Source organism: Nicotiana sylvestris, chromosome 1 (genome assembly GCF_000393655.2).
Source record: "Nicotiana sylvestris chromosome 1, ASM39365v2, whole genome shotgun sequence".
Lineage (NCBI taxonomy): Eukaryota > Viridiplantae > Streptophyta > Magnoliopsida > Solanales > Solanaceae > Nicotiana > Nicotiana sylvestris.
The window spans coordinates 62,608,387-62,635,260 of NC_091057.1; the positions used below are offsets into that span (position 1 = coordinate 62,608,387).

The 26,874-nt window shown below is 37.6% G+C and overlaps 1 protein-coding gene across 1 annotated transcript; it reads right to left on the reverse strand.

The window, feature by feature from the left end:
* Positions 1 to 24,457: 24,457 nt before the first annotated feature.
* LOC138870519 (uncharacterized) lies at positions 24,458 to 25,078 on the reverse strand. Its single transcript, XM_070148330.1, has one exon. It carries the CDS (start codon positions 25,076 to 25,078, stop codon positions 24,458 to 24,460), a length of 621 nt encoding a protein of 206 aa, XP_070004431.1.
* Positions 25,079 to 26,874: the final 1,796 nt, after the last annotated feature.

The following is a 26,874-nucleotide window of genomic DNA, read 5'->3' on the forward strand; positions in this document are numbered from 1 at the left end:
TGGATTGTTTCTGATTTCAAAACCTATTGATGCCCTTCGATTCAGTTTGCCTTTGGTTTTTATTAGAGAATTGTTAGGGTTCAGGTAAAAGGGTTCAAGTAGAATGTAATAAGCAGGCTTCAAAAGGTAAATTTAGGATTTTTTCTAATTGGAAATATTAGAATACTCTAGAAAAAGGGGCAGTTGGCCTCATTTGGTTAGTACAAAGTACTGAAACCAATGGGGGAAAACCAGCTGTCCCAATTATATTGGAATATGCTATTTATGCCTAAGGAATAATTCCTTCAGCATAAGGCATTATATATCCCTATATATAGTGCCTTTTCCCATATAGAATACATAGATTCAACCTTAATACTATGCACAAAAATCTTTGAAAATACATCATAATTTTTAGAAAACTTGAAAACTCAAAAACTCCTCATTTTGTTTATGATTCTTTACAAGTTGGAAATGGCTTTGAAATAGAGAGTTTTTCTAAGGACTATTTACTAGGGTTTTTTTGGTATTCAAGTATTTTGGTTTTGGAATCCTAGGATCTATTAAGTTATTGAAGCTGTGTTGATTACAGTTGCTATTTCATTGATTCTGAAGCTTCTAGTAGCTGTTTTCTTCCTTTATTTTAGCTGTTTGATATCTAAGTGTTCTTCAAGGTACTGCTTCAGATCTTATGTAATTTCTATATAAGTTATAAATGTCAAAATTTGCAAAGAAATGTATGATGAATGAGTACTCTCTTGATGTTACTTGATGAATATCCTTGACCTTAGCTATCCTGACTATGAGTGTCTTAACATGAACACTTGTGTGGGTTTTGATTGTATAGTCTTCTTAGAAAAAATGTTGAAATATGCACTTGCATCAGTTGCAACTTTCTCTTAATGGTTATTCATACCCTTCATGCTTTTAAATAACTTTGGTGTAATGCTTGCTTTGTTTGAAATTAAGTAGGCTATGACTTGTAGATTTGGGCCATCGATTGGCCCAAACAGCATGTATTAAGGCCTAGAGTTATATATGATAATAGATAATGTACTGAATCTGTGAGTTATAGTTGTTGCTTTAGGTATAAGAATAGTTGTAAGGTTGTTAGCTAATTAGGGGCTTAATACCTACGGATTTGGTCATTAATTGACCAAATTAGTGGGAAAAAAGCAGACATTCATATACTACTGCCTTAGCACAAGGAGGGACTAAACTCTAATGGACAAACAATGTCCAAAAGAGGCAAGATTCTTCAGGATATCAGTCATGCAAAATTTGTAATAGATTAATTATTAGCATAGTATTTATGTATTAATAGGTTGCAATGAATTGATTTGGAGAAATTTTTATCTTATTTTAAGGACTGTAATAATTTAAGGTTTTAATTTTGTTTACTAATGTTTGGGTCAATAGCATGAAGAGTGTATCTGGGCACTATCATATTTTTCTGTTCATAAAGTACAACGGCACAATGGGCTAAATTTGGAGCCACAATCTGCAAGGGTGAAATAGGGATAAACATGTGGCCCAATCAAACCTGGCCTGCGAAATGAGTCTGAACCTGGGCTATTGGGCCTGGGTCCTGAACCCAACCTGGGCTATAGGGATAAACTGATGTTTAATTCCTGTTAGTTTTAGAGGTAGATAGGCCAAAATAAAATGCTTATATCACCTGGGCCTGCCTAAATTTAAGCCCAACGTGGGCTGCTTGGTTCAAATTCAGCAATGATGGTCTTAAGCCCCTTTTAATTTCTAGGCCAATTCGTAGGCCCAAAGACAACTTTTAAAAGTTGAATTGTTTAAGTATAAGGACGTTGCTGACCCATTCCCCTCCCCCCAAACGTTTAAATCCGTTGGTAATCGATTAACCTTTGTTAAGTTTAAGATAGTTTCAAATAACAATACCCTTAGATGGCCTTGTTTATTTACTCTTAAAACCTTTTGAGGCGTGCCATGCCAAATAAAACTCTTAAGCTCATGACCCTTATATAATTAGTTAACTCTTGTAGAAATTTGTGGCGTGCCATTTTCCCTTTAATAACCCATGGCCCTCATGAACTTAATTCAAACCTTGTAAAATTGAGGTGTGCCATCAATTGAACTCTCCATGGCCCTCATAATTACTGTCAATTTAAACTTTCGTAGTTGCTTTAGGCGCGTTTCTTTGAATAATTCATCATAGCTATGGGCACGGTTCCCGTGACGTAGTTGTAGTTTTCAATTACTATATTCGGGTGTACATTTCATGTGACCCAATTTCAATTCTCAGCAATGTTAAATAGAACTTGTCGCGAACCGCGGGTGGATTTCATGTAGCGTGGTTCAACGCATGGTTTAAATAATGTTGAATATTCCTAAAAGAGGTTTAAAATAATTAAAATTGGTTTTTAAAAGTTAAAAATTCACAATAGGTTTAAAACGTGGAGTAAATCAGATAATTAGGCAAATGTTAATAGTTTAACCGACCGTGTTAGAACCATGGAACCCAGAAATGCTTAACACCTTCTCCCGGGTTAACAGAATTCCTTACTTAGAATTTCTGGTTCTCGGGCTTTTAAAATAAAGTAGAAAATTTCCTCGATTTGTGATTTTAAAATAAATCGGTGACTTGGGACACCATAATTATTCGAAGTGGCGACTATGAATTAAATAAATAACTCCATTTCGAATAATGTCACTTTAATTAGATAAACTCCCTTATATACCCCCTCGGGTGGTAAAATGGAGGTGTGACAATACCCATATATGTATATATATATATACATACATATATATATATATATATACAAACATATCGTACCAAAATCAAAAGCAGCTCCGGATCAAGTGGAGCACGCCAACTCTCGTTGATCAGGGATCCTAAGAAGGGGGACTGCCAGCTGGCCTACCTGCACCTGTAGGCATGAAATGCAGGTGACATGAAATAGGGCATTAGTACAAAAAATGTGTTGAGTATGTAAGTCATGAAAATTAGTACGTAAAAGACATAAATGAAACATGGGATAAAGAAACACATCTTTAAATCTGAATAACTTTTTAAATTCTGGAACGTTTATAATGTCATGCATGTGCATATAAATGTCGTACCATGCATAGGTATGAGTGTACATTATGTCACCAAGCGACTGAGTGCATCCCATCATATCGTGTCGGCTACTATGGGCAACATTATCAATATATACCAACTGATCAGGCGGTGGTGCGTATACAATGCCGTAACCTTTTCCCATATTCCATACATATATATTTACATATATACACGTATATAACGCCATCTGGTCATGGGTCAATGCACATGTATAAATGAGTTTAATGCATAAAAAATACGTAATAAACTCAATATTCCTTCCAGGTAAACTTTTTCAACTGCGTATTATTCTGAGACCCAAGAACAGAAGATAATAATAATTCTCATGGGAAATCAAGAATATAGACACCCCTACTGTTTCTATGAATAGAGTAATTTATGAAAATTATGTGTTTGCTAGTTTCATCAGTATAATTTGGACCATGCCAAAAGAAAGAAGGAAGGGACTTAACATAGCTATTCCTGGAAGTATTCGAATGAAATGAAGCTTTTGCGTCAGTGAAATATGTTGAACGAGAATTTGCTTGAATCCTTTGAAATTTTTTAAACGAAATTGCTCCTGCTTTTCACGTCTTGGTGTATTATGACAGTTAGCTTTTAATTTGTAAAATGTTTCTTGCTTTAGAACTTACACGTTCTTGGTTGATTTTTTGTCCAAAATGAGAGGAATCAAGAATTTTGCTTATTAAATTCAAAAAAATTCTTAGATAGCCACCTAGAATTATGACTACTTAGTCATTTTCTAGGTTTGTGGATTCTTGACATGTTTGGGGGCGATGAGGGTTAATTTATTAATTTTGTCCACTTATTAGTTAACTGGGTAATGTCCTATTACCCGGTAATAAATCAATTATCTGCATAATTTAAAAATTACCACAAATAACTTAAAATTTTATTTATTTTTAAAATACTTCATATATATTTTATATGTATACTAACGTGGTCATATGGTACCTTGCATGGTACTAGTTCATAATTATCGGGTATTATCGCTCAACCCGTAATTTATTCTAAATCGGCCACTTTCAACGGAACTCATTTTCTTTAATTCATGTACCCTTTATCCTTCATAACACTTATTTATCACTTGTTACAAATACCGTAAATACGTTAACCTTAGGATAACCTCATCCACGAGTCCATGTCGGTTAACTTAAAACAAAATTTTAACGTACAAAAAATGCGAGATGTAAGAGACATATAATCGTTAAGCAAGTGCGGCTCTATTCCCATCACTAACTGGTGATCGTAGAAAATATTCTACGAATATCTTCGATACTGGTTAAGAACTTTAGAAAATATAAATTTATTAGAAAAATTATTAAGAGAAAATATAGAAGAATATCAAAAAACCCAAGATATCCAATACTTAGAATACATGAGAGAAAATATAAAAGAAATTTCAAGGTTAATTCCGCTAGCCGTAAAATATTATGAAAATATAAAAGAATATCAAAAAATCCAAGATATCCAATACTTAGAATACACGAGAGAAAATATAAAAGAAATTTCAAGGTTAAGCCGTAAAATATTATGAAAAAACATTTAACACCCGTCTGAATGAACGACCTTTACTGTTCATGAATATGACTCGTACTATTTACTTTACGACTTTTTACATACTCTGTTTGCCATAGCTGTCTGCTGTCTTTGTCTTCCTTTGTTTTTTATGCTGGTATCTTTATTCCAGTTGTACTTCTGGTACATAATTATCTTCTCCATTGCACGGTGAACTCGATCCTCCATCTTAGATACAATAGTGGGAGCATACCTAGACAATGAATCAAATTGAAGACTGTACTCCCGAACATTCATGTTACCCTGCCGAAGGGTCAAGAACCTTCCAACTCTGGCCCTTCTAAGCTCTGGTGGTAAAAAATGATGAAGAAAAGCTTCTGTAAACTCCTGCCATACTGCTGGAGGGGCATCCTCACCCCTGGACAATTCCTAAGACTCATACCAACTAACTGCAACATCTCGGAGCCTATAGGAAGCTAGCTCAACTGAGTCAGTCGCAGTGTCATTCATTACCCTTAACGTCCTCTGCATTGTAACAATAAATATTTGAGGGTCCTCATTTGGATCTACCCCATTGAATAACAGAGGGTCTAAATTAATAAAGTCATGAACCCTCGCACTGACGGACCTATCTGCATGACCAATACCTACTTTCTGATGTCGAGCCTGTGCGGGTTAATAGCTGAATAGCATCTCTCATCTCCTGACCCGGTGCATCTGGCTGAGGAGCTGGATGTACAGGGGTGGTCGCTGGAGCTGGTGCCCCTCGAAACTCTTTTGGAAAGGGCGGGGTATGTGAAGTTTGAGATGGAATCTCACTATGAGACCCTCCTCGAGCCTTGGTAACTCGTGGATCTCGGCTAGTAGTCTCACCGTCCATGAACTTTCCCTTCTGGGTGGTTGTAGTCTTCGGAGGCATCGCTAAAAACGTAACATATTTTTAGGAACATGAATTCTTACCTCGGATGATCTGAGATAAAAAGAGAGGATATCATCCTATATGTCCTGTAGCCTCCTGTCTATAAGTGTTGTACACAACACACCCATAAAAAAGACTCTACTAGACACGTTCTGTAGACAACCCTAGGACAGAACTACTCTAATACCACTTTTGTCATGACCTAATCCAATGGGACACGACGGGTGCCCGATTCCTACCTGTCAAACACCCCTAAGCATGTATCTAAGATATAAACTTGAATAACATCTGCTGAATTACGAGAATAATATACATGAAGGAAACCTGCCCAAAAAGGCATATGTTAATATACATGCAACATACGTAAGGCGAGCTGACAAGGCATCTATAGACAACTATGTCCCTCTAAGTTGGAAGCCGGCAAGGCTACATACTATCCAACTAGACATATTGTCTACAGACCTCTAATAGAAATATAACTGTATAAAGATGGGACTAAGCCACATCATACCCATATATATACAAATATATCGTACCAAAATTAAAAGTAGCTCCGGATCAAGTGGAGCATGCCAACTCTCGCTGATCAAGGATACTAAGAAGGGGGACCGTCATCTTGCCTACCTTCACCTGCAGGCATGAAATGCATGCCCCGTAAAATAGGGTGTCAAATGTACTGAGTATGTAAGGCATGAAAATCAGTATGTAAAAGGCATAGATGAAAGATGGAATTAAGAAATTCATTTGTAAATCTGAATAACTTTGTAAATTCTAAAGCATTTATAATGTTATGCAAGTATAGATGTTTCAAAATGACATTATAAATGTTTCAGAATTTACCATGTTATTCAGATTAACAAATAGATCTCTTGATTCAAACTTTCATTTACGTCTTTTATGTACTGATTTTTATGCCTTACATACTCAGTACATTATTCGTACTCACGCCCTATTTCTCGAGGCCTACGTTTCATGCCCACATGTAGAGGTAGGAAAGCCAACGGTCCCCCTTCTAAGGACCCTTGATCAACGAGAGTTAGCGTACTCCACTTGATCCGGAGCTGTGTTTCATTTTGGTTTTATATGCTTATAGATATGGGTATGACTTGGATCAGTCCCATCTTTATACAATTGTATTTCTACTAGAGGATTGTAGACAATTATGTACTATTGGATAGTATATGGCCTTTTCGGCTTTAAGTTTTGGGTATATAGTTGTCTATCGTGGCCTTGTCGGCTCGCCCACTGTAATAGGCGCGTGTGTATATATATATATGTATATATATGTCTTTTGGACATGTTTTCCTCGTGCATGTTACTCTCATAATTCAGCAGGTATTATTCATTTTTATATCTTAGTCGCATACATAAGGGTGTTCGACAAGTAGGACTCGGGAACTCGTCGTGGCCCATCGATTTGGGTTGTGACAAAATTGGTATCAGAGTAGTTTTGTCCAAGGGTTGTCTACAAACCGTGTATAACATAGTCATGTTTATGGGTGTGTTGTGCACCACACTTATAGACAGGAGGCTACCGGAAATATATGATGTTATCCTCTCTTTCTATCTTAGATTGTGCAATATAAGAATTCATGTTCCTAACAATATGTTACGTTTTTAGTGATGCATCCGCCAGAAGGGAAAGTTTGTGGCTGGCGAGACTACTAGTCCAGCGCCACAAGTTACCAGGGCTTGGGAGGGTCTTATAAGGAGATTCCATCTCAGACTTCACATACCCCGCCTTTTCCAGAAGAGCTCTAAGGGGAACCAGCTCCAGCACCCGCCTCTCTACGTCTAGCTCCTCAACTAGATGTACCGGGTTTGGAGATGAGAGATGTTATTCATGAAGTAGGTATTGGTCATGCAGATAGGTCCGTGAGTGTGAGGGTTCATGAGTTTAATAATTTAGACCCTCCGGTATTCACTGGAGAAGATCCAAATGACTCTTAGGTATTTGTTGATAGAGTGTAGAGGACGTTACGGGTAATGAAGGCCACTGCGACTGAGTCAGTTGAGCTACCTTCCTACAGACTCTAAGATGTTGCAGTTAATTGGTTCGAGTCTTGGGAATTGTCCAGAGATGAGGATTCCCTTCTAGTGGTATGGCAAAAGTTTACAGAAGCTTTTTTCATCATTATCTGCCACCAAAGCTTAGACAGGCCATAGTTGATAGGTTCTTGACCCTTCAGTAGGGTAACATATGTGTTCGGGAGTACAGTCTTCTGTTTGATTCATTGGTTGGGTATGCTCCCACTATTGTATCTAAGATGGATGATCGGGTTCACCAGTTCATGATGGGATTAGAGCCTCACTTGCTTAACGACTGTATGTCAGTCTCACTTCATCTAGACATCGATATTTCTATTATTCAGGCATACGCTTATGGTATAGAGGAGCGTAAATAGAAAGAGGGGGCCAATCGTGAGCATGATAGGGCCCATAATAAGAGAGCAACGTCTTCGGGTCCTTCTAGTGAGTTTTGAGGTGGTCAGAGATAGCAGCACCTAAAATATCTAGCACAACCATCGGCTGGCTCACCCCCTAAGTTTGGCGATAAGCGATTTGATCATTCCATATATTCAGGGCCTCAAATTCTCAGTGTAGGGGTGAGTCAAGTCAGATGGGTCCGCCCTTGCCACAATGTACTCAGTGTGGTAAGAAGCATTTCGGGTAGTGCCGTATGGGATTGGGTGTTTGTTATATTTGTGGTTATCCGGGCCATGTTATGAGGGATTGTCCGACAAAAGGTGATGCAAGTATAGCTCAACCAAAGAAATCTGTAGCTGGTTCATCATCATCAATACGACCCCTGGGCATGGTTCAAAAGAACCAATGAGTCACGGTAGAGGCGGAGGCGGAGCATCTAGCTCTAGCGGTCCTCAGAACCGCATTTATGCATTGGCAGGACGACAGGATCAGGAGTCATGCCTGATGTTGTTACAGGTATATTATCAGTCTCCTCATATGATGTATATGCACCAATTGACCTGGGTTTAACCTTATCATCTGTTACTTCGTTGGGTGCTAGTAAGTTTGAACAAAAACCTAAATTGGTTAAACCTTTAGAGGTGTCTACACCTGTTTGGGACTCAATGATAGCTAAGCGAGTATATAGGGGTTGTATAATAGTAGTTCATAGTCGATCTACCGTAGCGGACCTAATCAAGTTAGATATGGTAGAATTTGATGTTATCATGGGTATGGATTGGTTGGCTTCTTGTCATGCCAACGTTGATTATAGATCAAAGATAGTCCGATTTTAATTTCCATGGGATCCTGTTTAGGAGTGGAAAGGTAATACGGCATTGCAGAGAGGTATATTTATTTCCTATCTCAAGGCAAGGAAGATGATCAGAAATGGCTGTATTTATCACTTAGTTCGGGTTCAGGATATGGAAGTAGAGTCACTAACCATTCAGTCTATCCCTGTGGTTAATGAGTTTCCCGATGTTTTTCCTAATGAACTTCCAGGTCTTCCTCCAGAGTGAGAAATTAAGTTTGCTATTGAAATACTACCAGATACTAATCCAATGTTCATTCCTCACAATAGAATGGCCCTCGCAAAGCTGAAAGTGTTAATGGAACAACTAAAAGACTTGCTTGAAAAAGGCTTTATTCGGCCTAGTACATCACTATAGGGGGCACCTGTGTTATTTGTGAGGAAGAAAGATGGTTCCTTACAAATGTGTATTTATTATAGATAGTTGAATAAGGTGACGATCAAGAATAAGCACCTGCTCCCGAGGATTGGCGATTTATTTGATCAGTTGTAAGGTGCCAAGTGTTTTTGAAAAAAAAACTTGAGGTCCGGGTACCATTAGGTAAGGGTTAAGGAGTAATATATTCTGAAGACGACATTCATAATCAGATATGGGCACTTTGAGTTTCGTGTTATGTCGTTCGGTTTGATCAATGCCCTAGCGGTATTCATAGACTTGATGAACAGTGTGTTCAGGCCCTTTTTAAATCTGTTTGTAATTGTATTTATCAACGATATATTGGTGTATTCTCTTTTAGAGGCTGAGCATGCAGATCATTTGCGTATTGTGCTCAGAGTTCTACAAAAAGGGAATTTGTATGCAAAATTCTCTAAATGTGAATTCTTGTTGAACTCTGTAGCTTTCCTTTGGCATATCATTTTGGGTGAAAGCATTCGGGTGGATACACAAAAGATTGAGGCAGTAAAGACTTGGCCTAGACCCATAACACCGACCGAAGTTCGTAGCTTTCTCGGTTTGGCAAGCTATTATAGGAGATTTATAGAGGGATCTTCTTCCCTTTCAGCACCTTTGTCAAAGTTGACTCAGAAGGGAGCAAAGTTTCAATAGACTGACGCTTGCAAACAGAGTTTCCAAGAGTTAAAGGACATATTAACTTTAGCACCAATTCTAACACTCCCAAAAGGAACCGATGGTTATGTTATCTATTGTGATGCCTCGGGCATTGGGTTGGCTTGTGTACTGACGCAACATGGTAAGGTTGTAGCTTATGCTTCTAGAAAACTGAGAAAGCACGAGAAGAATAACCCGACCCACGATTTAGAGTTAGCCGCAATTATTCATGCACTAAAGATGTAGAGGCACTACTTGTATGGCATTCATGTTGATAACTATATAGATCATAAGAGTCTCCAGTATATCTTCAGGCAAAAGGAATTGAATTTACGTTAAAGAAGATGGTTGGAGCTACTCAAGGACTATGATGTTGATATTTTATACCACTGGGGGAAGGCGAATGTGGTAGCTGATGCCCTCAACCAAAGATTGATGGTAGACTGTTATATGTACAGCCGAAAAAAAGGGGAATAGCCCATGAGATTCATCAGCTAGCTAGTCTTGGAGTTCGGTTACTAGACTCAGGTGATATTGGAATTACTATTTAGGATACGGCAACATCCTCTTTAGTAACTGAAGTGAAGGAACGCCGGTACGAGGATCCTGTGTTAGTTCATTATAGGGATACCACCCCTCAGAAGGAGAAGACACCGTATGAGGTTACAGAATGGGGTCCTTTGATATCGAAGATGATTATGAGTCCCTAATGTTGTAGGGCTGCGTCAGCAGGTTATGGGAGAAACCCATTATTCTCGCTATTCTATCCATCCAGGAGTGACAAAGATGTATCATGATATCAGGGAAATATATTGGTGGGACGTAATGAAAAAGGATATAACAAATTTTGTTGCTCAGTGTCCTAACTGTCAGCAAGTTAAGATTGAGCATTAGAAACCCGGTGGATTATAGTAGGCTATGGAGATTTCGACTTGGAAATGGGAAGTATTCTATATGGATTTCATCATAGGATTACCTCGTACCCAGCGTAAGTTCGATTCGATATGGGTGATTGTTGATAGGCTTACAAAGTCAGCCCATTTTCTGACCGTTAGGACTACATACTCCGCAGAGGATTATGCAAGGCTTTATATCAAGGAGATAGTATAACTGCATGGCGTCCGTGTATCTATTATCTCGGATAGAGGAGCTTAATTTACAACAAACTTCTAGAGGTCCTTCCAAAAAGGATTGGGGACTCAAGTAAGTCTTAGTACATCATTTAATCCCTAGACAGACGGACAGGCTGAGCGTACTATTCGGACACTGGGGAATATGTTACGAGCTTATTCGATAGACTTCAAAGGTAGCTGGGATGACCATCTGCCGCTTATTGAGTTCGCATATAATAATAGATACCTTTCTAGTATTTAGATGGCTCCATACGAAGCTCTTTACAGACGAAAGTGTAGATCGCCTATAGGGTGGTTCGATGTTAGGGAAGCTACGTGAGTAGGACAAGAATTGGTACAACAGGAAATTGAGAAAATTAAGCTTATATAGGAAAGGCTATTAGCAGCTCAAAGCCGTCAGAAGTCTTACGCGAATAATCGACGGCGAGACTTGGAATTTCTGGTTGACAATTGGATATTCTTAAAGGTATCACCGATGAAAGGTGTTATGAGGTTTGGAAAAAGGGGAAAACTTATCTCTCAGTATATTGGACTATATAGGATCATACACAAGGTAGGCCAGGTAGAACATGAGTTGGACTTGCCTTCGGACTTGGAGTCTGTACATCCAGTCTTTCATGTGTCTATACTCTATAAATGTATCGGAGATCCTTCCAGAATTGTGTCAGCGACGATTTTAGGTCATAGAGCAGCTATTATATGAAGAAACTCCAATTGCTACACTAGACAGAAAGGTTCAGAGATTGAGAACTAAAGACGTAGCTTCGATGAAAGTACTTTGGAGAAACAACAACGTGGAAGAAATGACTTGGGAGGCCGAGGAAGACATTAAGTATAGATATCCCTACTTATTTACTCCTCTAGAGAATGGTCCGACTGAGACGTCATAACCTTAAGGTACATGTATGGATTCTTGTGTCAGTTATTGTCATTGGTCGTGTGAGGCCCTTGTCGTTATTGATGATTGTGCTCCTATGTGGTATTAAATTATTAAGTCTCTACAGGAAGAGTTGTCATGTTGTGCTTAAAGTTTATATATTTGTATGGATATTACCTCATATCTTGCTTTTGTTTCATAGGTTTAGGATGTGAAATGTGTTAATTTATGTTAATTTTATGTGTTTTCATGTGTAGGAATGATCCAGGAGCAATCGGGGGCGGAATGTGTAAAATTAGAGCCAAAACAGACGAAAACAGAGAAAGGGCATATTTCACCACCACAGGTGGTGCCCAGCCCTACCTATGGCGCCAGAAACAGAATCAAAATATTACAGCGCCGTGGAGGGCACCTGGTGCGAGCCAGGGCGCCAGTGACATGAACGTTCTCCAAATTCTCCCGGGACATGGTTATTTCGGCGCTAGACCTACCCAACACGTATAAAAGCAAGACTAAACTTATTTTTCAGGGGAGAGACGCCACTTTGGAGATATCTAACATACTTTGAAGGAGAATTCACGTGGGGGAAGACACACCACGCTTGGAGGACGCTACTAACTAGTTTTTCTTCTCTTCTCTTCCTTTAATTTCATAGTTTAGTAGTTCTAGAGTTTTGGGTGCTACACAAATGTTGTAGTTTAAGGCTTGAATTATTATTTATTGTTTTATCATATTGGTTTATTTATTAAATCTTGCGCGTAATTATTTGATTGCTTGATCACCAATTGAATACTATCTACGAATCTAGGATTGAACTCGGGAGAGGGAATTAATTCTACTTCCATAGGAATATAGGCGTTAGATTAACTTGAATAGGCGAGTTGTACTTCCGGAGAAGGCTACGAGCAATATTAACCCTGTCAACCAATAAACCAGATAAATTAATTAGACGATTTAGGTGAAAAACTCAATGGGATTGTTAGCTAACCCATTTCTCTAGAATATTCACTCACATTGAATTCGTCTTTGTAATTTGGCAATTTGTTCCTTTAATCTCTTTGTTTGCTACTCTAGATTAGTTGTAGTTAGTTAATCACACTTTAAAAAATCGCTTGAATAGATTAGTTGTCTTAGTTTAATTTAGTTGATAGTTAATCATAAGTCCCTGTAGGTACAATATCTGGACATACAATCCTATATTACTTGTCGACCATGCATACTTGCATGTGCATTTGGGAGCAACAAGTTTTTGGCACTGTTGCCGGGGACTTAGAAATTAACTAGTCTACTAGATTAGATTTTTACTTTTTGTTAACTCAATTTTTTTTCCTTCTTATTTTTATCTTAGTTTACTACTTACTATCTTTGTTGATATGGCATCTTGGAATGATAATTGGTCGAATATGGGTTATTTTTATTATGGTGATCCTTCTACATATTGGGAAGGACCACACTTGTGGCAAAATTATGAATCTCAATCTTATGGGTGGAATATTTGTCATATGTGTGGTGGTTAAGGTGGACATTAGGATGGTTGGCCTAATTCTTATTATCCTTCTCAGAACTCTTATTATGATGTTTCTAATAATATTTGTGAGTTTGATAGGGGTAATGAAGTGCATGATATAAAACCTGATGCATATATTAGGGATATTTTGAGGCATGTAGTAGAGCAATAGGATGAACTCAAAAAATATATGAAAAGAATGAGGGCAGCAATCACAAGAATGAATGCCAATATGGAAGAACTAAATGAAGAGAGCGAGTACCAGCACGAGGAAAATTTTGGAGAAGCAGATGTAGTGAGCCAATCTTGGCTGAAGGAACAAGCTCAACTAATTAAATCTCAAGAGTTCTCCGTGATGGTCTTTCAAATATGATAGAACAACTAATAGAAGGAAGAATTGAGCACAAGAAAGAGATAGACCAATTTGGATCAGATATATATGACCTGCAGGCTCAATTGAATAAAAAGTTTGAGGCGTCTGATGCCCTAGAACTAATTGTCATAGATACTGGCCAACTTATGGAGTGGAAAGACGAATTTCAACAATTCAACCAAAATACTATTAATGATGCCAAGGTTGACGAAGAGTGCAAAATTGAGGACGTCAAAAATAATGCAATTTTGGAGTTGGAGCGTATTGGACCTCATTTTAAATACTTTTCAAAATTGTGTTTGGTTGGTGACACGGGAATTGATCTTGTCGAGCATATAGAGGAGTCAATGGATGAGGAACAAAGTGTTTATATTCTGGAATTTGCCATACCAAGGATGCAAAATAACATTCCTCACTTAAGGGTCAAGAAGTGCAAGATGCGATATCTATTGCTTGGTTCCTTTATTTTTACACCACCGCCCCAGGAACATGACAGAAAAATTGATGCGAAATTGGAGGCGCAATTTATATCCTCAAAGTAGAAGGAAAGGTGATAGAGTCATGCCACGACTATAAATAAGGCGCTTGTTGGGAGGTCACCCATCCTATATTTTAATTTTTTTTTTAATTTGTTTTTTATATAGTGTCAAGTTTTGTGTTGTTTTTGTTTTGAAGAGTAGGGAAGTCTGAGTACCCGAAGTTGAAGCTGAGGAGCATGTTTGAGCTTAAGTGTGAGGTCGTCCCGACCCTTAATATTGAGGATCATGTCCGAGCTAGGCCCGAGAGGGCCTCAGGGAGTATTTCTCACCCTTTTTTTTTAATATTTTCACTATGATCATGCATCGAGGACTATGCATAATATAAGTGTGGGGTGGGGAAACTACTTTCTGAAGTATACTTGTATAAAACTATTTTTTTATATTTAGTTTTTCTTTTAGAACTCGTAGTAGACATAGTCTAGGAAAAAAACAATGAAAAATGAAAACAAATATAGAAAAAGTTCGGACTCTTCCCGACGATGGATCTTTTGGATAATTTTCTTGAGGGATAAAGTCTGATTAAAATCACCAAAAAGATTTTTTTTCTTTTTATTTAGAATAGTTAGGTAGTATTCCTTGGTTTTTCTTTTGGCACCTATTCTTTTCCAAAGATGTAGCTCGAGCAGGGTACTTTATTTTTTTTAAGAGTAGTTTAGGAAGAAACTGAGTCACACTGAGATACTTATTGACATGGTTGATGCTGGAACATTAGGCTATGACATACATTCTGTTTTCTCGTGTATTTGGTTTGAATTGTGAAGCCTAAGTAAAGTAAATAGCCTATTTTATGACGCCTTTTCTTAGTTGTTTGACTCGTATGCCACATAGTGTAATATTGCTTAAATTTCTCAATTATGTGTGCTTGCTTGACTTGAGAGTTGAATAGAACCGTCTTGATTGAGTCATGTGCAACGTGTGTGTGAGGATTTGTGGTTTTCTATGCTATTCTGTTTAGTCTAAAACTTGCCTTGTATGTTAATCGAAGCGAAATTATAAGTTTTGATAATTTAGGAGATGATGTAGGCATTTCTTTCTTGGTCATGGATGTGCTTGTCACATAAAAAAAATCCGTTGCTAGCCCCTTTGAGCCCATAGACCTTTTCTTTGGCAACCATATTACAAGCCATACTCCTATTTTGTTCATAGTTTGAGATTGATTGAAACTTTACCTACTAAGTCACTTAGTCGCTAAAAGAAGTAAGGTTAGAGATTGGGGAATAGCTTTTGAGTGAAACCATGGAAAGGCCCGTTGATGCACTAAAAGTTGAAATCAAAAGTCACTAGCCGATGAACTTTAATGTATGGAGTGTGTGAAGAAAAAACAAAAAAGAAGAAAAAGAAAAGAAAAAATGATAGTTAAAGTATGTAAAAAAGTTCACACCTCCAATTCTTAATAATTTGTGCTAGTGGGAGTATAGAAGTGCTTAATGAAAGTAAGGGCTATGTGCATATGGTTTGTGGCAAGTGAATTGGTTGAGAAGAATATGTGTTTGAATTGTGAATGTAGTGTATTAAAGTACTTACGGGGGTTAGTTGCTATGTCTAAATATATCATGCCCGTCCATTGTTGCGCCCCCTTTTTCCCTTCCCACCGGAGAGGAGTTCCGAGTTTCGACGTTCATGGGGTGTAATGACTCATTTCCTTTTGGGAATTAGGTATTTGAAGAGTCGCCACCTAACGATTTTAAGGTGCGTTAGGGCACCTATAAGGTTCAACTACAACTATGTTTGATAACTAGAGATATGGTAAGGGCTTGAAATTATCCCAAGGGGAAGGTGTTAGGCACCCCTCAGGATCCACTAGTGTGGTTCCCGGCCAGATAGTTTTTGTGAATTTATACAATTAGCAAGTAAAAAAATAAGGCTCAAGTAATAGGGGATTTTGAGTTTAAATACACAAGTGTTAGAACGCAATAAAAGCAAGGTTTTGAAAAGAGTTAAGCATACAAATAAAAGGGGTGTCCTAGGTTTGTTCGTAATATGGATCACATCAATGGAATACCCGGTATGACACTCCTCAGAAGAGGGGATACATGTGGTATTAGCGCACTTGTCATCATATCCATATCTACCCTTCCTACCTCGTGAATGTATTAAAGTGAGGATTGGTCTCTATCTTTATTGCATGCTGTTACCCGTCCCATTCCTATCAGTCCCGGAGGAATTTAGGACTCCCATTCCTATAAGAAGGAGGTTCTAGGCTGACTCTTAGGTTTAAAGGTAAAATGCTAAGGTGACATATAAAACAATTATGACTACATTTAGAAGGGGAAACATATAAGCAACTAGAAAGCTCATGTATACCTTCGCAAATAATGCATATAAATAGCATGACTTAAACACAGTTAAGGTCTGAATTTTAGAATCATAAAGCAGGATGTTCGAATCAGAACCAGATTCATTATATAACTCAGAAAAGAAATCTAAATCAGGCATGTCTGTTGGTTGTAGCAGTTGATAATTAACAAAGGGAATTCCAGTTTTTATTTAAGTGGTTACCTAAGGCTTGCCTAAGCGTAAACAAGACTCAGTAGTTGTTCGGAATCATTAAGATGGTTTGGAGATTATTATTACCTAAGACATGTTGTTCTAGGTGTTAAGCATATAGAATTATTGCAAGTTGGTTGTAAAGACTAAGAAAATTGTTTTATCCCTTTTTTATGCATTCATGGTTAGCCTAAGCGTGCTTAAGAGAATGTAAATGAAATCCTGAAGACATGATATCTAATGTACAGAGATGCAGAATGATGTATATGCAGAATCCTAAGCAGGATTTCTATATGCACAAGTATTACAGTGTTTAAACATGGTTCCCAGAATATGCAGAGATGATATGTTTGTTAGTGTTATTTAGCCTAAAACAAGATCTCTAAGTGTGCATGGTAGTAGGAACATGATTGCAGAAACACTAGTTATTAACACATTTAGCACATGAATTTCTAAGTGATATGATAGCGAAATGGACATGCTGAAAACAGTATGTGTAAATCTTAAGGAGCATGATCTCTAATGCATGAAATCAGTCCTAGGCATGGTTTCTATTGCGCAAGTAGGAATGTAAACCTAGTAACATATTTTCTACTCTTTTGATAACTAAAGCATGCATTTCCCATCCTTTTTCACTAGCTAACCCCATAATTGTTTACAAATTATTGAAAGTACAAGGGGGATGAATTGTAAATATTTGAACTTAATCGCTTATTAGTTGACTAGTTAATCAAGTAGTCGACTAGATGTAATAAACTAGTAGTTACAATGACAGAAATTAAGATGCAGAAAGTAAATGCAGGAATTAAAGACACCAGAATTTTATACTGGTTCAGATTCAATGTGAATCCTAGTCCAGTCCCCTTGGGTTGCAAGGGAGTTCTCTTTAGTAAATGTGTTTCTCCAAGTACAGTTGAAATGACTTGATAACACAGTTTATCTAACAGTCGTTTCTTTTTATACAATGTCTCACCAGTGTTAAACTCTCTTTTTTTTCTCTAACTTATTACACAGCAGATCTTAGTGAACTACAATATTTGTTTGTAGTAGAACAAAGAGAGGGATTTTTGGTTCGATCAAAGTATATCTGACTAAGGTTTAAGGCAGGGTATAAATACTTTGATGAAGGTCAAGGCTTGGCAACCCAAGAGCTTTGATCCTTGGAAAGAGATTGATTCTTTCTAAGAATAAGATAGCTAGCCGTTGCTTTTCCTTGATTTCCTTCTTTCAACAGATGTATGTAAGGAAGGCTTGCTCCTTGATTGTTTGTTCTTCCGAAATTAGTCTCGTAACGATCTTCGATCTTCCGAGATGTTGGCCTTGATTCATGCCTTAAGTTTGGGCTTGCTTGATTCTCTCCATCGCTACTGGCCGCTGATTGATTTGTTGATTGAGCTCTTTCCTTAGTTATCCAGATTTGCGAGTTCTTTCCTTGGGCATCCATATTTGCTGATTGATTTCTTTCCTTAGGCATTAAGATTGACTCCAGCGATCTTGTAGTATCTTCTTGATTCCTTGTAATTGATTTCCTTCATATGCATATTATTTGCATCATTAAAACTGGATCTAACAATCTCCACCTTTTTGATGATGATAAAATAATATATAAATATAAACACCAGTTGACTTCCCTGTGTTTTACTCCCCTTCATTGTATGCAGTTGACTAGTCCATGATACCCCCCTCAATGTATGCAGTTGACTAGTCTATGGTAGTCTCTCCCTCAATGTATGCAGTTGACTAGTCTATGGTAGTCTCCGGTAGAGTCGACTCCTGCCACAAGCTGTACCTATACAGATATAACATATACTCTTTCTCCCCCTTTTGGCATTAGCAAAGAGGGAACAAGAAAGAACTAAATAGAATATATAACATTTAAACAGGAGAGTTATAGGAAGCATCCAATGGCTGAGAAAACAACCCACAAAAATAGCACAACAAAAAAATTATCCAAAGGTTGAAAACACAACCCAAAACCAGCAGAGCGAAAAAAAATTGTCTTAGAAAAACCACAGTAACAGTGCAGAAAATAAGTAATGGTGTTGCAGATGGCATCCTTCAATTGTTCAAAGATTGCATTGGCTGAGATGCTCACTCCATCCAAGCTATCATGAATCTCCCTGAAGGCTTTGACAACATTCTCCCTAACTCTGAGAACAACAACACTAATTTTAGAGGCATCAGACCCTATTTCCTTGGAAATGGCATGAATGTCACCAACAGTAGATTGAGTGGCTGTGAGAAGATTTTTGATTTCAAAGATTTGAGAGTCTATGTCATGAAGCTTGTCACCAAGATCAGAACTATTAAGACTGGAATGAGGGACAAAGGGTGAAGGTTTGGGCTCTATAGGGTCATGCTTTGCTTCACTATCGTGCTTCTTAACCTAGGAGCCCTTTAAACTCACATATCCCATACTAGCAAAGGCTCTAGAATTGTAAGACTTAGAGACACTGATGAAGGGATAGTTGGACAAGGAAATTTTATGAGCTTCTAGAATGTGAGTGATTGCCATGCCAGAGGGTAGACTGGTGGGATATTCAGCACTCTCGATCATGAAATTGATAACCCAGGAGAAAAGCTTGATTTTGAGTTTGGTCACGAGGCAATAGACGAATAAGGTGCCTTTTTAAGAGAAGGTTGAAAAGGAACCAATACGGGGAAGCAAAGTAGTTGCTACAATGTGGGCCAGAACCCGAGTTTCAAAACCGACATCACTGGGACCTAACTGGTTTAGAAGGGAGTCAGAGGGACACTGAGCAATACACTGTTTGGCTTGGTCAAAGGAAATTTCAAAGTCATCAGGCCAGGTGTTTTTAAACAGCATAGGAAAACCAGAACAACGACACTAAATAGAATAGGGCGCAGTCAAGAACAATACGCTTACCTAACACTAAAGATTCCAACCTATTAGGTTTACTAGAACGAAGATCTTCATAAAACATTTTTACTAGGGGTTCTTATACCTTAGGCATAGGAATAGAGAAGAACTTAACCCAACCTTGATGAAAGAAAAGTTCTTTGACCTTGCAATTGAGGGCTTCCATGTTGTCAAGGTCGACAACCCTTCCATGAGCAATGGGCTTGTCTTCCAAAGCAATGAAGAAATCCCTATTTGGGGAACCCCAAAAATTGAGGTCAGATTTAAGAGAGTCAGAGAAATCAACCTTGGATTTTATTTGGGGTGGACGAAATAGGGGGTTCTTCCATGGGACGCTTTCCCAAATCTTTTTCTCCTAAGAGTTGAGAGTGTTTAGAGAAATCTCCCTGAAAAGAGGCAAAACCCTCAGAGTGATCAGACCCTAGGTCTACTTGTACTGGGGTATAGAAGTGGGTTTGCTTTGGAACGAGTGCTTTTTCTGGTAGAGGCCAAGGGATTTCTAGGATGTTTGGCCATTGTATGGAAGGAGGTTGATCGGAGCTTTGGAGAGGAGATAAAAATGAAAGTGATTGAAAAGGGTTCTCCTCTTTAAGAAGAGGTTTTCTGATGGTTGAATACAGAAAAGAAAAAGTTGTCACTTGAAGGGATGCGATGATTGGCTTTCCAACTTTAAACGACGATTTGATGTGAAAGAAGAGAAAAGAGAGAGAAAACGGAGGCGTAATTAATGCATGAGTAAAGGACAATCATTACAAAAAAAATTAACAATACACATAGGCCCTAAGGGTTATTAGTAATGCAAGTAATACCAAGTAATTTTCTTAAATCATAGAATCTCTCTTCTAATAAAGATTTAGTGAAAATATCAGCTAACTGATCAGTGGTTCCAACAAAAGATATTTCTATGTCTCCCTTAAGAACATGATCTCTAATAAAATGATGCTTGATATCTATATTCTTTGCTCTAGAATGATGCACAGGATTTTTGCAAAGACAAATAGCACTAGAATTGTCACAAAAACTTTGTATAGGTTTAAACGAAAGTTCATAGTCACCCAATTGATGAAACATCCACAGTAGTTGTGTGTAGCATTGTCCAATAGCAATGTATTCAGCTTCAGTAGTAGACAATGCAATTGTTGCTTATTTTTTACTGTTTTAGGATATCAATGCCTTTCCCAGTAATTGACATGTACCACTTGTGCTTTTTCTATCGTCCTTATCACCTACAAGGTCAGCATCTGAAAAACCTTCTAATGTAAAAGAGTTAGAGTGAGGATACCATAGTCCATGAGATACAGTTCGAATGAGATATCAAATGATTCTTTTTACGGCGGTCAAATGTGATCTTAGGAGCTGACTGAAACCTAGCACATTAACATACGCTGAACATAATATCCGGTTGACTTGCTATCAGATACAACAGTGATCCAATCATTCCACAATATTTAGTTTCATCAACATGAATACCCTGTTCGTCTTTGTCTAGATTTGTAGAAGGGCTCATTGTAGTGCCGATGGATTTTGCATTGCTCATACCAAATTTTTGAATCAGGTCTTTTGTGTATTTGGTCTGACATATAAAGGTTCCTTCTTCAGATTGTTGAATTTGTAGTCCAAGGAAGAACGTTAGCTCACCCATCATACTCATTTCAAATTCGCTTTGAATAAGATTTGAAAATTCCTTGCACATGAGAGGGTTAGCTCTACCAAATATAATATCATCAACATAAATTTGAATAATGAGGTTACCTCCCGATGATCTCTTAATGAACAAGGTAGTATCTATTTTACCTCTTGTGAAGCCATGATCAACAAGAAATGAACTCAGTCAATCATACCAAGCACATGGAGCTTGCTTTAGCCCATACAGAGCCTTAGTGAGCATGTATACATGGTATGGGAATTTTGAATCTACAAATCCTAGAGGTTGTTTCACATATACTTCTTCATCGATAAAGCCAATCAAAAAGGCACTTTTAACATCCATTTGAAATAGCCTGAACCCTTTAAATGGTGCGTATTACAGAAGAATTCGTATAGATTCCAAACGAGCTACTGGGGAGAAAGTTTCATAATTGTCGACTCCTTCATGTTGTGAGTATCCCTAAGCAACTAGTCTGGCTTTATTTCTTATAACCTTTCCATCCTCGTTCAATTTATTTCTAAAACCCACTTTGTTCCGATTACAGACACATTTTCAAGATTGGGTATCAGATTCCATACTTGATTCTTACTGAACTGATCTAACTCTTCCTGCATAGCTTGTACCCAGCTTGAATCTTTTAGTGCTTCCTCTATCTTTTTTGTCTCAATCTAAAAGATTAATTCAATATTTACTTTCTTTTTTAGAGCTCTCCTGGTTTTCATTCCTTCATTGGATCCCCTATAATAAATTTCTGAGGATATTTAGGCTCGTTTCTCCATTCATTTGGATGTGCTACATTCATAGTTGACTCGATTGGTTGATCTGGTACATTGCTCATGTCTTCACTAGTTGAATCTGGCGCAACAGATATATTAGTCGACTCTTGAGATTTGCTTGTCTCCTGAGTTTATTGAGCTTGATCTTTATCAACTGCAGTAATTCCTTTCTCGACCAAGGGATTATTTTCATCGAATATAACATGTACAGATTCATCCACACATAATGTGCGTTTATTATAGGCTCTAAAAGATCTACTATTTAATGAGTAGCCTAGAAAAATACCTTCGTCACATCTTGGATCGATCTTTCCAAGATTATCCTTATTGTTATTGTGGATAAAATATTTACTTCCAAAGGGATGGAAGTAACTAATACTAGGATGTTTACCTTTCCATAATTCATATGGCGTCTTCTTCAGAATAGGCCTTATGAGGCAACGGTTGAGAATGTGACATGTTTTACTTACACCTTCTGCCCAGAAGTGGTTTGGCAGTGAATGTTCTAGTAACATGGTTATTGCCATATCTTAGAGGGTTCTATTCTTTCTTTCTATAACCCCATTTTCTTGTGGTGAGCGCGGTGCAGAGAAATTATGTGTGTATCCCTGATCATTACAAAAATCTTCAAATACTCTGCTTTCAAATTCTCCTCCATGGTCACTCTGAATTGTTGAAATCAGATGTCCTTTTTCTCTTTCAAGCTTTTTGCAGAAAAATTCAAAATTTCTTAATGCTTCATCCTTATGAGATAAGAAAATTACCCAAGTGAAACGTGAATAATCATCAACAATAACAAAAGCATACTTCTTTCCTCCTATACTAACAATTCTAGTAGGCCCAAATAAATCCATAAGAAGTAATTGTAAAGGTTTTGAAGTAGATACTATATCTTTATTTTTGAAAGAGTTTCTAGTCTGCATACCCATTTGACATGCATCACAAATATGAGTTCTAGAAAAATTCAGTTTGGGTAGACCAACAATTAACTCATGTTTGGACAATTTTTCTATGAAATGCATGCTAGCATGACCAAGTTTCCTATGCCACAACCATGGATCATCAGACATAGAGGATAAGCAAATATGACAATCTATCTTTTTAAAACTATCAAGGATATAAACATTTCCATACCTTTTTCTAGGAAGGACTATTTTACCTGATTCATCTTCAATATAACATCATGTTTTCTTAAAATTTACATCATATCCTGAGTCGCAGAGTTGACTTATGCTCAAGAGATTGTAGTTGAGGCCATCAGCAAGATAAATTTCAGTGATGTCACAATTGTTATTGAAGGAAATTATTCTAGTGCCAATTATTTTACCTTTTGAATCATCCCCAAACTTAACACTTCCTCCATCAATTTTTGTAACTTCTTTGAACAGGTTTTTGTCACATGTCATATGACTGGAACACACACTGTCTAGATACCATTTTTCTTTGGGGCTTATTCTATGGTGTTCCTGCAAAACAAGATGATTACTTTCTTTTAGGTACCCAAGCTTGCCTGGGACCTGTAGGGTTAGTGTTACCAGGTTCAAAAATTGCTTTTTGGTTTCCAAACCCATCCTGAAACGTTTGTTTTACAAAAATAACAAAAGGAATATTTATGCCTACTTTTGTTATAGTAATGACACATAACTTCTGACCTACTTTTAGGTCTTTCACTAGTGTTAGTACTAGTTGACTTGGTTCTGGCTAGTCCTTTTGTAGTTGACTTGTAAGTCATCTGGTTTGACCTAATAGAACTGTGACTGGTGGACTTGCGCATGCCATTGAGTTGCATTTGCAATTCCTCAAACTCTTCTTGAAGTACTTAATTTTCAATTTCACATACTTCATGTTTGAGTTTCCAATCTTTAACTTCCTTAGTGAGTCTCTTAAGCTCATTCATCATTTTTTGAGACTCTTTCAAAGTTAAATCAAGAATATCCTGCAATTCATTGCATCTTTCACAGTTATAAGATCTTACCTCACTAGTTTCACCTCGTTCCAAGAAACAGTTTTCATTTTCTTCATCTGAAGTGTGCTCGTCTGTCCAGCATCCTGAAGATTTGTTTATTTCATTTTCCAGAATTGTCATGAAGCAGAGATTTGCTATCTCTTCATGGTATGAATTATCCTCATCGCTCCAGCTTCTGAAGGATTTTTTCTTGTTGAAGCCTCTAGAGATCTTCCTCTTCAGTTCTGGGCACTCCGCTTGAATATGCCCAAATCTTCTGCATTCATAGCACTTTCCATCATTTTTGTCCGGTTCGTTGTATTGCATGGATCGTCTTGGTGGAATTCTTCCTTTCTTTGTGTTCTTGAATCTTCTCATCAATCCATCCATGTTTCTTGATAGCATAGCAATCTCTTCTTGCAGATCTTCAGGATCATCATCAATTTCGTTTTAAACTATTTTAGTAGAGGTTTTGAATGTGACTATTTTCTTTTTTTCTTCTTGACTGGTCTTCTTGAGATGCGTCTTTTCAAAATCAATGAGTTTTCCTTTTAGTTCATCATAGGATAATTTTTTTAGATCTTGAGATTCCAGTGTGACTACTTTGGTCTGCCAAGTGGTTGGCAAACTCTTGAGAATTTTTCTAACTTGATCACCACTGGTGTAAGGCTTGCTAAATGCCTTTAGATCGCTAATTATTTTGCTAAACCTGGAAAACATCTCTTTAATAGATTCTCTTTCTTTCATTGAAAAAAGTTCGTAATTATGGACCAGCATGTTGATATGTGTTTCCTTTACTTTGCTGGTTCCTTCATATGTGACCTCAAGCTTGTCCCATATTTCTTTGGTTGTGTCACAACTTGAGATTTTCTCATGTTCTTCACCACTTATAGCATTTTGGATCAAATTTCTCGCTTTGTTGTTAACTTGTACCACTTCCATTTGATCTTTTGTATATGAATCTATATCTTCAGGATCAGCAAGTGATGGAGTGGCAGCTGGTAAGGGATAGTTTCCCATTTTGATGACTCTCCAAACTTTGACGTCATAAGCTTTGGCAAAGATCTCCATTTGCACATTCTAATGGGAGAAGTGTTGTCCATTGAATTATGGGGGTCTAACTTGTGAAGTTCCTTCCTGAAAGAGAGCTCCTATGATAACTTGATTTTCCATGATCTTTTCTCACAAGATGTTAAGCAAAAGTAGAATGTGAGCCTTGCTCTGATACCACTCGAATGTACAAGAGGGGGGGGGGGGTGAATTGTAATATTTAAACTTAATCACTTATTAGTTGACTAGTTAATCGAGTAGTCGACTAGATATAATAACCTAACAGTTATAATAACAGAAAGTAAGATGCAGAAAGTAAATGCAGGAATTAAAGACACCAAAATTTTATACTGGTTCGGATTCAATGTGAATCCTAGTCCAATCCCTTTGGGTTGCAAGTGAGTTCTCTTTAGTGAATGTGTTTCTCCGAGTACAGTTGAAATGACTTGATAGCACAGTTTCTCTAACACTCGTTTCTTTTTGATACAATGCCTCACCAGTGTTATACTCTTTTTTTCTCTGACTTGTTACACAGCAGATCTTAGTGAATTACAATGTTTGTTTGCAGTAGAACAAAGAGAGGTATTTTTTTTTCGATAAAAGTATATCTGACTAAGGTTTAAGGCAGGGTATAAATACTTTGATGAAGGTCGAGGCTTGACAACCTAAGAGATTTGATCCTTGGAAAGAGATTGATTCTTTCCAAAAATAAGATAGCTAGTCATTGCTTTTCCTTGATTTCCTTCTTTCAGCAGATATATGTAATGAAGGCTTGCTCCTTGATTGTTGGTTCTTCCCAAATTAGTCGCGTAATGATCTTTGATATTCCGGGATGTTGGCCTTGATTCATGCCTTAAGTTTGGGCTTGCTTGATTCTCTCTATCGCTGCTGGTCGCTGATTGAGCTCTTTCCTTAGTTATCCAGATTTACGAGTTCTTTCCTTGGGCATCCAGATTTGCTGATTGGATTGTAATCCTTGCTGATTGATTTCTTTTCTTTAGGCATCAAGATTGACTCCAACGATCTTGTAGTATTTTATTGATTCCTTGTAATTGATTTCCTGCACATGTATATTATTTGCATCATTAAAACTGGACCTAACAATTATTACAGACCAAATGGTTGAATTACAAAAAGAGGTGCAAAAATAAGAAGTTACAACCATAGGAAGTATGATCTTGACTTCCTCTCTGAGTTATGTAATGAATCACCTCAAAAGCCAAAATTGTCCTAAAGCCTTTCTCATATCTGGGTGTGTCAGAGTTCCCTAAGGACCTCAAGAGATCCCGGCCAGTGCTCATACCCAGATATGTATAACCAAACAAAATGAGTACACTGTGGAAGGGCCAGCTCTTATGTGTCCAAGTTCAGAGGGAGCTCAAGGGTCCCAAGTTAAGGCTCAAACAAGAGGGGCAGAACCTAGATTCTAAGAGTAGGTGAGAGTGCTTGACATAGTTTGAAAAAGAGTTTATTTTTAAAAAAACTAGACTGGCAAGTCCATTTCGAAAGTAATCAGTAACAGAGGGGAGTGAAAGCAGTTGTAGTAGTAAGCAAAACTCAAACTCCCAAGATGGGATCACACAGAGAATCAATAGTCATACAAGGGGGGTCAAGGGATTTTTGGGAGACACTTGTCTGTAAGCATATGACCCCATCAGGGGTCTAGTTTGGACATGCACAGCAATAGCTGATACTTGCATGATCACAAACCAACCAAAAGAACACAAACACATAGAGGGGATAGGGGTTTGGGATTCATAATATAGAAAGTACACAATAAGTGATTGACAAAGTATGCCTTGAAATACACATAGGGG

Coding starts and splice junctions, on each gene's coding strand:
- LOC138870519 (XM_070148330.1), bottom strand. CDS start 25,078: ATGGAGATCTTTGCCAAAGCTTATGACGTCAAAGTTTGGAGAGTCATC.